This window comes from Lemur catta, chromosome 1 (assembly GCF_020740605.2).
Source record: "Lemur catta isolate mLemCat1 chromosome 1, mLemCat1.pri, whole genome shotgun sequence".
NCBI lineage: Eukaryota > Metazoa > Chordata > Mammalia > Primates > Lemuridae > Lemur > Lemur catta.
Genome location: NC_059128.1, coordinates 195056940 through 195068199, shown reverse-complemented (window position 1 = coordinate 195068199; position 11260 = coordinate 195056940). Strand labels below are relative to the sequence as shown.

Sequence of the window (11260 nt, the reverse complement as noted above, 5' to 3'; positions counted from 1 at the left end):
AATCAATGATCTTTCATAAGTGCACATCTCATCACGTTACATTCCCAGCTTAAAAGTTTCCATAGCTCCCCAGTGACCTCAGCATGAACACCTAGCTCATTTATCATTATTTTAGAAGTTTTTACAATGTTCACAGTCAAGTATGAATTCAGTAATATTACCTGGGGCATAGCATCTTTTCTTTTTCTACAAAGCTCACAACATTTCCCCTCCCCCTCCTTTTAAAATTAAGTACTGGAAGAGACTTTAAAGATCATGTGATTTAATCATTTAATTTAACAGATGAAGATTCTGAAACCAGAGAAGTTAAGTAACTTCCCCAAGGTCATTCAGCTGGCTATTTTCATAGATCTGTATCATTTTCCCCCTATTTGAAAACTTGACTCACTTCCCTAAATTTGGTATCCCACTTGGTAAAGTTGTAAGCCACACCACTACCACATTGTGTTTTCCCAATAGATCGATAAGCTCCTTTTCTTGAGTTTACTGCCCCTCCACCCCACACACATCTGTAGTGGACGTAGACACAATAATTAGCAGTCCTATCATTTGCTCTGAACATGCATAACTCCCTAACTAATTCAAGAGTGTATTTTTAAAGCCTGCCTTTAAAGAACCTCCTATTTTTCAGACAATGGCAAGAGTTAATCTTGCAAATTACGAAACCAAATGTGTTGAGTAAATTGAGATCCATTTTCTGTGACAGCATTTGGCCTAGGCAATGATTGCAAAAGCTCTATATGCATTTTGTAAGATGCTTTCTCTATAAGTACACTTGCAACAACTTGATTTAGGAGTGTACTAACGATATTAATTTGACAATTGCTGCTCCAGCTGTGGAGAAATAGAGGCCCTTGGTCTTCAGGGCTTTTAATCAGAGGCACCATGTTCAGGAGCACTGTGTTCTGTAACAAATATTTATTGTGGCAGTATTCTGTCTTGGAACTATAGTTTTCAATCATGTAAAGTGCAGTTTTTTTCAGAACTTTGATTTTTACAAGTTTTAAATTCCTTTCTATTGCCTTTTTTTTTCTTTTCATTTCTTTGCTTTCCTAGACAGAATTTCTTAGAGTAAACAAAGGTGAAGTGGCAGCATTTTTCAAAGGAGTGTAGACTTTTCTGATTTTTTTTTGTTGTAAGTAGAGGGTTGACCAGAAAAAGAAGAGTATTAAAGAGATTTAAAAAAAAAAAAAAAGTGTGTGTGTGTGTGTGTGTGTGTGTGTGTGTGTGTGTGTGTATGTTTTAAATGGAAACGTCACTTATATTGACAATTTAGGGTCACTCCCAAGACAACAGAATGTAAAATTATAGCAGACAGGTTAATATTCTTCACCCTCATCCTTTCCCTCAGTCTGTTCCAACTGCCTCATAATCCTTCTCAAAGGCAGCCACGTCCTCATGGGCTTCAGAAAACTGCCATTCCTCCATCCCAAACCCACGTACCAGTGAACAAAGGCACATCTACCATACATCAGGTCGAACTTGTGGTCCAGGTGAGCCTAGGCCTTGGCAACAGCTGTGGTGTTGCTCAACATGCACACAGCTCTCTGCACCTTGGCCAGGTCTCTACCAAGTACCACAGGGGGAGGCTGGTAATCGATGCCAACCTTAAAGCCAATGAACACCAATCCACACACCAGATGGTACACTTGGTCTTGATGGTAGTAATGGCTACAATGACATCTTTGGGGACCACGACACTGCTGTACAATGGGCCGCAAGCCATGTATTTACCACAGCAAGGGTCACATTTTGCTATCTGGTTGTTTGGCTCGAAACAAGCATTGGTGATCTCTGCCACAGTAAGCTGTTCATGTAGGCTTTCCCAGCAGAGATCACAGGGGTAGATATGTGGCCAGAGGGAAGGAGATATGGAGATAGAGCACCAGGTTGATTTGGAATTCTGTCAGATCAGCATTCAGGGCTCCATCCATTCTGAGGGAAGAAGTGATGGAGGACACAATCTGGCCAACAAGGTGGTTAAGGTTAGTGTAGGTTGGGTGCTCAATATTGAGGTTTCTATGACAGATGTCTTAGGTGGCCTCATTGTCTACCATGAAAGCGCAATCAGAGTGCTTCAGGGTGGTGTGGGTGGTGAGGATGGAGTTGTAGGGCTCAACTACAGCCGTGGACACCTGGGTATTTGGGTAAATGGAGAACTCTGGCTTGGACTTCTTGCCATAATCAACAGGGAGGTGTTCCATCAGCAGGGAGGTGAACCCAGAACCAGTTCCGCCACCAAAGCTGTGGAAAACCCAGAAGCCCTGAAGACCTGTGCACTGGTCATCCAGCTTGTTAGTTTGGTCCAAAATGAGGTAAGTAATCTTGCCAATGGTGTAGTGTCCACAGGCACAGTTATTGGAAGCATCTTTCTTTCCTGTGATGAGCTGCCTAGGGCATAAGAGCTGGCAGTAGGTATCAGTGCAAACTTAGTCAATGACTGTGGGTTCCAGGTGGGTTCCAGATGCTGCCCTGGGCAAATGCTTTGCAGAGCCTGTTTCACACAAGAAGATGTTGAAGGAGTCAAGTGGTCTTGTCACTTGGCATCTGGCCATCAGGCTGGATGCCGTGTTCCAGGCAGTAGAGCTCCTAGCAGGCATTGCCAATCTGGACACCAACAACCTGGATGGAGATGCACTCATGCATGGCGGGAACTTGTAGGGCCCTGCAGCACCGGAGACGGTGAAGGGACAGCAGCAAGGATCTCCCACTAACAGACTACCAAGGAGTCTGGAGGAACAGGGGTCAAAAATGTATGTATTTTATGCCAATCCATTCCTCTTTATGTGTTCTCTTTTTTGTTTATTAAACAAATGATTCATTTAATAGATATTTATTTGGTGCCTACTATGTGCCAAATGCTGTATTAGGTGCTTAATATTATATTACATTATTATATTATAATGATTTTATTTATATATATTTTATATTAGTTTAATAATAATGATAAACATATTGGTAACATACATTTCTATCCATAAACTGTCTTTTCTGTATTTCCACATAACCAACTGTATCAGTTTCCAGGGGCTGCCAAAACAAACTCAGTGGTTTAAACAACAGAAATTTACTGTTTCAGTCCTCAAGACATCAGCAAGAGCATACTCCCTGTGAAGGTACGAGGAAAGGATCTATTCCAGGCTTCACTCCTAGCTTCTGATAGCTCCTTATCTTGTGACAGCAAAACTCCGGTCTTCACATGGCTTTCTGTGAATGTTTGTGTTTGTGTGTGCACACGCGTGTATGTGTGTTCATATACAAATTTTCCCAGTCAGAACAGCAGTCATCTTGGATTAGGTCCCCTCCTACTCCAGTATGACCTCATCTTAACTAATTGCATCTGCAATGACCCTATTCCAAATGAGATCACATTCTGAGGTACTGGGGGGTAGGACTTTGACATGGGAATTTGGGGGACACACAATTCAAGCCATAACATCAAGTGTCACCACTTCCAAAGCCATTTTTACTCTATCTACCATGCCTCTTCAACTATATATATTTAAGCAATCTTTTCCTTAACTTAACTCACATAGTATTTCATCCATACCATTTTTACCTATATGATTCATGTAGATGGGTTATGTTATTTTCTAGACTTTATGCTTTTTAATGTTAATACTCACAACTGATAGCCATTCGTACCGCCAGTTAATGCCCTACACATGTTAAGTCACATAAAAATACTTTAAATGAATGAACCAACCAACAAATAAAATATTTACATAGCCCTGTCTGGTTAACAACTGTTTCCACATATATGATCCCATTTGAGCTTCAAAGCAATTATTTGAAGTGCATGTAGGAATTATTAGTTTCACTTAGGCCTGTGGAAACTGAAGCCCAAAGAGGGTAAATTTTTAGAGTTACATTGACATGGTAGAGACTGCACTAAAATCCAGGTCTCTTGTCTCTGAACTTAGAGCTCTTGTCCCATTGTATTTTATCCCCTCTAGAGATACTTCTGTCTTTACATTACACCTGTCACCCCAGTTAGTGGTCACTTGTTTACCCAAAGGACAGCAACTGCCCACAATTCACCCTTGTGAGGCAACCTGTCGGAGAAACTCCCATTCTTACACTCTCCCATGTCTCGCCTTCTCTCTGTCTCTTTCTCTCTGTGTGTATGTGTGCTTGTGTATGTATATATAATATGCACACCTATGTATGTATGTGTATATATAATATGCATACATATATATATTCCATTGGGACTAAGCCATTCAGTGAAACCATGTTAAATTAAAATCCACTTCTTTTCTAGAATAGAGTTTTGAATGCTTTATAAACAAACTGTCTGATTCTGGGGATTTGGGCACTCAAGCAATCTAAGAGCATCACATTATGAGAGACAGTAGTTACACTGCTTTGAGTATCATTTCTGTTGCTATTAAAAGTAGATTCAGACAATACCAAGTAGACCAGGCTCTCTTAGGGAAGACTTCTATAGTTGCCATTAGCGCTGACTGATCCTAAGGCAGAAAATGTTTTTCTCAAAGTGATAAAACTATAACACACACACACATACACACACACAAATACAATCATTAAATTTAATAACTAACCTTGAAATATTGATATAGCATTGCTCTCTGAAATAGATTTAGACATAAGACCTTCCTGGAAGCAATGAGAATGATTACAGAATCTCAGCTTCAACATAAAATGTCATGATGTGGATAATTTTGCTTCATTCTGTTTTACAATTAAAATATTCTAATCCCTCTATGAACTCTTACCTTATTTCCCCAAAGTTGCAGGAACTTTGCCTTACTCTGACTGTGTATTAATATTACTGTTAATTCATGTGCATAATATTTTTGCAATTTACATAGAGCTTTCACTGTATTTTCTCATTTTAACCCTAAAGCCATTCTACAAGATAAATAATTCTGCTATCTTCATTTTGAGAAATGACTCAAGCTGCCCAAGCTATAGGGCTGAAAATAAGAGAACCAAGACTTGAAGCTAGTATTCTGACTCCAAATTCTAAGCCCCTCAGACTTCATTTTCTAGTGTGTGCTTTCTTATTTCCTTACATTTTGCACATTTTAGCTCCCAGACTGGATTAGCATTGACTATGGTGTTTAGCAGGCTACCCTGAACATGGCTTTATACTAGTGAGTACATGGAAAGATGTGGGGTTGGAATTCCGGCTTTGCTACTTCTTGCTGGATGATCTTAGATAAGTTATTTAATCTAAATAATCCTCAGTTTCTTCATCTAAAATTGATGACGATAGTAGTGCCCATATCATAGGGTTTCCAGAAGAATTCAATGAAATAATCTATGTAAGTTTCTTAGAGTGCATAGCATCATTCTGTTGGCATTATTATTATATTATACAATTTGTAAGTTGGATGAGATGCTTAATTTTGCTTTAGTTCCCTCATCAGTTAAAAAAAGAGAAAATATTAAGTATCTTTCAGGGATATCATGAGGGTTAAATAAAATAACATTTGTGAAAGTGCTTAACACAGTGTTTGGCATATATTAAGAACTCAATAATTATTAATTTCCAACTTACCTGCTTTCTGTCTTTCTTCAAGGAGGCAATCAATAAATGCTTAACTGGATTCTCAGTGGCTCCTTTCAAGCAATGATTTTATGACTGTTTTCTAGTGGTTCTAAACATGAATGCAAGTGTTCGATATCAAGGTGACTTTGACAAACTGTTCTAAAGCTCCAAGCAGAATAGAATGCAATGATTTCTCAGAGAGGCAACACGAAGGGATTTGGTAACCTAGCTTGGCGTAATTGCCCGGTAAGTGGCCTCTAGTGAAAGCCGCACTGATGACTGAAAACACTGGCACTGCATTTCAAAGAGAAGGGGTCGTCAAAGCAAAGAGGGGCTCAGAAGTGATTGGCAGTTGGGACTGCTCATCAGACTTCCGCAAGCAGATTGAACGTATGAATACTTTAAGCATTGTTCTCAATATTAAATTCAGTGGCTCATAAAGTGCCTACTGATTAAGTTACAGTGGGCTTGTTTTTCAAATAAGTTGGAACATTGGAGTCAATAATTAGGATTTTCTCAATTTTATATTCTACTTCCACATAGATTTTTAAATTTGGCTACCACTGCTTGCTTCAACTAGAACTTAACATATGATGACATGCAATTTATTGTAAAATTATATATTTAATTATTTTATGATATCATTATTTCATGAATTCTGTCTTCGAATACTTGGAAAAGTCTGAGAAATGCTGTTCTGCAAATACAGGTTTTTTTACTTTGAACATTGTTCAGGAGATCAAAAAAAATGGCTAACATTATGTTCTCCAAGGTTAACATAGAAACTGCTTTCTCAAAAGATAGGATTAATTTAAAACCAACATTTACTATGATATGTGTCTCTGAGCAATGGTGGTTACAGAGATGTAGCTCCTTTATCTTAGCTTTTCCGGTGCCTACAGCAGCCTCTGCAACAGAAGAGTAGAGCCTCAACATGTTTGCATATTACACAGGAATTGTATGAATAAAAAAAATGCTTTGTTTCCAAAAGTGCTTGACCAGTTTATTGTGGTAAGTGGCTTAAAGATACAGTCTCAACTTTTTCCTTACATGAATTTTCTTTTTCCACAGAATTCTGCTTCTCTTTCTGACTCAGTGCCACCTATTCACAGGGCCCTTCCTTGATAACTCAAGGTTATCGGTGAATGTTGCTTTCACCCATCCTATTTTACAAATGAGCACACATCACTGTCCTATTGTGTAGTTTATGCAAAGCTTTGCGTTGGGCAATGTAACACTACATGCATTAGTGAGATATCATATCATCCCTGTTGTTAGGGAGTTAACCTAGTGGGAGAGATGGATAACAGACAACTAATTATATTACAAAGCAAAAAGAAAAAGCGCTGTGGTTAAAGTATAAACAAAACACGGTGGTTGCAGAGTAGAAGGAATAATTAATTCTAACTGGGATGATCAGCAACAAAGAAGGAAAGAAAGTAGTAATATTTACTGAAGGCTTAAAAGGTGCCAAAGGCAGGGCTGGTGCTTTCCTCTAGCATCTGAGAGGAAGTTCCCTTTAACCAGAGCTATGGGGTATTTCATCACTGGGGCCACGTTGGGGATGCACGGGTTCAAAGGGCAAGAAGATGGTGGGAAGACAACCTTTCTTTCTCTTCCCAGAGAAGCGGGAACTATGGCAAGAAGCAGCCTTGGCTTGAGATGGTTTGGTGGGAGGTTGGTAAGGGAAAGCTGGTCTCAGTTCAAGTGAAAAGTTGGAGGGAGAATTTAGGCAAAAATTAAGAATGTTAGAATAGGCTCAAGTGTGAACAGGGGACAAACGCAGGGAAGAGAAATTAGAAGAAAGGGGACATTTATGTTATGTTGGTGGCAATAAGTTATGGGGGAGGAAGAGAGCAGGGATTTGGGTGTGGACTGATGAGTATTGATAAGGACACAGATGGGGACATCTGTTCTGTGGGGACAATTATTCATTCCCGAGGTTTCAAGGGCAGTAAAGGCCAGCGGATGTTTTGACTTACTCTGTCCTCTTGAGTGCTTAGTGCTCCACTGCGCCAGTGAGTGTTGCCTGGTACCTACAGGAGAAGGGAGCAAGTGTCAATTTTTGTGTTGGCCTTTTTGCGACTAAACTGTGAGCACCGTGGGAACACAGACTGCCTTCATCACTGCAACATTCCCCATAAAGCCTAGTATTGGACTGGGCATGTGGCAGATTTTCACAAAATCATAATTGATTCATGGCAAGCAGGAGGGTAAATTTTATCAGTCAAGAGACTAGTTATGGATTTTACAGTGTTGCAGAAATTTAACCTGAAAATTAACCACAGAGTAACAAAGAAGGCTAGAGCCATTTAAGATTTTATGATCAAGAATTATTTCTAATGCCATAATTTTACAGCAAGAAAACTGTGTCAATTGATTAACTTCTGTTATTTGTTAGCTGCTCATTATACTTTCCTGTTTTGACTAATGAGAGTTAGTTTAGAGCTGCATCTTTATGGAAGGTAAGTAGGACAGGAAGGTTGACTGTCTTCGAATAATTAGAGAATTTTACATTGTCAGCCAGCGGGATACCTATTTCTCCAGTGCAGCTTCATAGCGTGTTTTTTTTTTTATTTCCTCTTCCTTCCCTCATTAGTGTCTGTTACTGGACTAAGCCCAGCTTTCCAGAATATCACTATAGAACATTTTGCAAACATTTATGGGCCTGATCCAGCTCTAACTTACTATTAAGTCACTAACCAGGATGGTAAGAAGACAAATTGTGTGCCTCTGTGAGATAATTTAGGGGAATTTATAATATTAGGACTTAAAGATGTTTTCCTAACTTACATGAAGGGCTAATCCAGAAAAAGCAAATTTGTGGTAAATATGCTCCCCTGCCCTTCTGTGCCCATGATGCATATCTATAATTTATAATGCCACTCTTTCTCTTTGGGCCTATCTATGCCTTCAGAATCCTCTCAAACCACACTATAAAAACAGCAAGAGGTTGGAACTGGCATGAAGGATGAGCTAGACAAGTAATTGCTCCGAAAAGACTGTAAAGGCCCTGGGGCGGGCACCAGGTCCAATTCAGGACTTGATGTAAATTATGCGCTTACTAAGTGGTTTTTTGAATGAATGCTGACAGATAGATGGATGAATTAATGGAAGCACGGATGAAACTTTATTTTTTTCTAAAACTGGTATAGGAATGCTTGCGGGATGCTTCCTTCTCTATGCTGTACCACGCATCTAGTGAACACCAGATTGTAGAATGGAAGAGACCCTGGAGAATATCTAGTGCCAACTTTCCAGTTTGCAGAAATGAAAAGAAGGTGCAAAGAGGGCTTCCATCTGTAGTGCAGCCTCTGAAGCTTGGGGCCATTCTGTCTCATTTCATAGCTTATTAACTGTGTCAACTTTGGCATTCTGTTCTTCTTTATCTGTGAAAAGGGGATAATGGTCATATCTGCCTTGTAGGGTTGTTGTGAAGCTTAAACAAGATAATGAATGTAAAGTTTTAGGATAGTGCCTGGCACATGGTAAATATTCAAATAAAAAAACAGGACCTTTTTCCCTTTTTCACCTCATGTTCATTATTATTAGCTGAACGAGTGATGACACTGCAAGCTGTTTCATCATTAGATTATCGTATTATGTTATGCTGGGTTTTTCCCACATTTTCAATGAGCTGAAAGCTTTTCTGAACCATTCCTTTTTTACACATAGAAACTAAGACAAAGAGAATATAAAAAATGGATTCTTATTATATAAGAATAGAACGTTTTCTGTGCATAAATATACAATTCCAGAAATCCACACTTTTCTTTGGCTAATCATGTTGTTTCAGAATACATAACATGCTTCATAGAAAATAGATTTGTAAACATTTTCTTTAAATAATACAAGTTTAATAAAAAAATGAGTGGGCTGAACTGTCCTTTAAAAAAAACTCAACATTTACATTATATGTTTAAACCTTCAGTCATTACTTGGGAAGAGGGAGGGAAAGGAAAAGTTTTAGCTGGCTTTATGTTAGTTGCCAGGAAACATACAAAGGCATCAGGAACAGATGAAACAAACAACTCCACATTTCTGGGAAGGTGGCCTTCAGAGGCAAGCACTTCATTGGTACGAAACTGCAGCTTCGTCTTCTGCTACCTCCAGACAAGAAAATGGATTTGAAAACTACAGCATGTTAATGGAAGCAAGGTTAGCCAAAGAGATTTTGAGAAGTTGTTTATCTCATGCATTTAAAAGGAGGATTGGACGTTGTTTTCTATGTCAGTTACTATAAAAGTGGGAGAAGCTTTACACATTTTTAATCAAGCCAGGTTAAACAGAGTATAAAGAAGGGGTGTTTTTAAACCATTCAACTAGTTTTGAAAATAAACAGTGGAATCAAATAAGTTAGAGGATTGAGGTCTTTTATTTCCTACCTAGGTTTGAACATTTTGCCTCCTAATTGTGTTGCCTTTAAAGGCCTGTACTTTCATTTTTGAATTCTATTGCTAAGTTGGGTTTCTTTTCAAAGGCACCTGCTGAAAGGAAAGAAAAACATATAGAAATAGTTGAAGGCTTCTGAAAAGAGGTAAAGCCATTATGAGTTGCCAAAGTGGTGCACTTGAGTTAAACTCGAGGTCACAGCCTGGGCCAAAGAGCCCTGAGAGAGCAGAAGGTGTAACTGCAGATGAAGACTGTGGCACAGGCCTGCTTGAGAACCAACTCAGCGTCGGGGACTTTGTCAAAATACAAAGGGCCTTTGAGGTAAGTGTGAAGCTTATTGACCAGAGAGTTTGAGAGTTGATCACAAAGGAGACTAGGATGAAAAAGAGAGAGAGATATTTCTTTTAAAATTTTTAAAAATATATTTAATAGTTATAGCAGGGTATTGGAAATAATCAGTCAGGCCTGGATTTAACATGATGTGCTCAGTATCTTTATCCCTCAGTTCTTTGGACCAAACAATATTATTTAGTTTGAAATTGCTACAATTGCATATCATAACCATCAAGGAAGAATGATTTATTCTTGGAGAAAATTTTTCTTAGCGATCAATATATTTTTGGAAAACAAAAAATTATGTTGTGAGTGAGGAAAACCAGATCTCCAAGGTGACCCCAGTAATAATTGTCCTTGCAATTAATATGGACATAGAACCTGGCAAGTTCAAATATGCATATCCAGTTTGCAGAAATTCCCTTTGCCTCACCCTGAGTGGCACAGACCCTTTTCAAAGCTGATTTTGACACTTTGTTGTCCCAAGATCCCACGTGAAGGAACAGTCTGGCATTCTTTTTGTAAATTATGGAGTAATGCCAATAAAAACAAAATTAGAAGTTTTCATTTTAATTCTACATATAAAATAAATCATAGCAATTTAACTATAAATGATCTTAGTTAATTAACTTGGAATTCTTCAGCTGTGTGTAATGAATAGCATACATCAAAATGATTCTTAGTTTTGAACATGGATAGGAAGAAGTGCTCTTCTGTGCTGTGGAATTTAGGTAGGTATGAGCCTCCATCCTTTCTACTTCATTATACTTGCAAAATATAGGTCCTCATGGAGTGCTTGGAGTATCTGTATTAATTTGAAACAGACATACAGTATTTTGGAATACCACATTGAAATTAATAAAACATGATAAAATCTAACAATTATACTGGCCTATAAGTGGCACAAATTTTAATCTTTAGCTATCAAAAAAGGAGAGTTGCTAACCACTGAAACTCTGCTATACCCTATTCTGTATAACAAGCTAGATTCTACTTATATTGATAAATTAATGTCCT

General features: G+C 38.4%; 1 protein-coding gene and 1 pseudogene across 1 annotated transcript in view; one reads left to right on the top strand and one right to left on the bottom strand.

The window, feature by feature from the left end:
- Positions 1-1319: 1319 nt before the first annotated feature.
- On the bottom strand, positions 1320-2646 carry LOC123641703 (annotated as a pseudogene).
- A 6930-nt stretch (positions 2647-9576) lies between these two features.
- The window catches only part of WDR49 (WD repeat domain 49), a 141403-nt gene continuing 139719 nt past the window's right edge, over positions 9577-11260 (top strand). The window contains exons 1-2 of the mRNA XM_045556608.1: positions 9577-9676; positions 9999-10231. Of these exons, the coding sequence (XP_045412564.1) occupies positions 10067-10231 (165 nt within the window). The 5' untranslated portion in view covers positions 9577-9676; positions 9999-10066. The remainder of the gene's footprint in view (positions 9677-9998; positions 10232-11260) is intronic.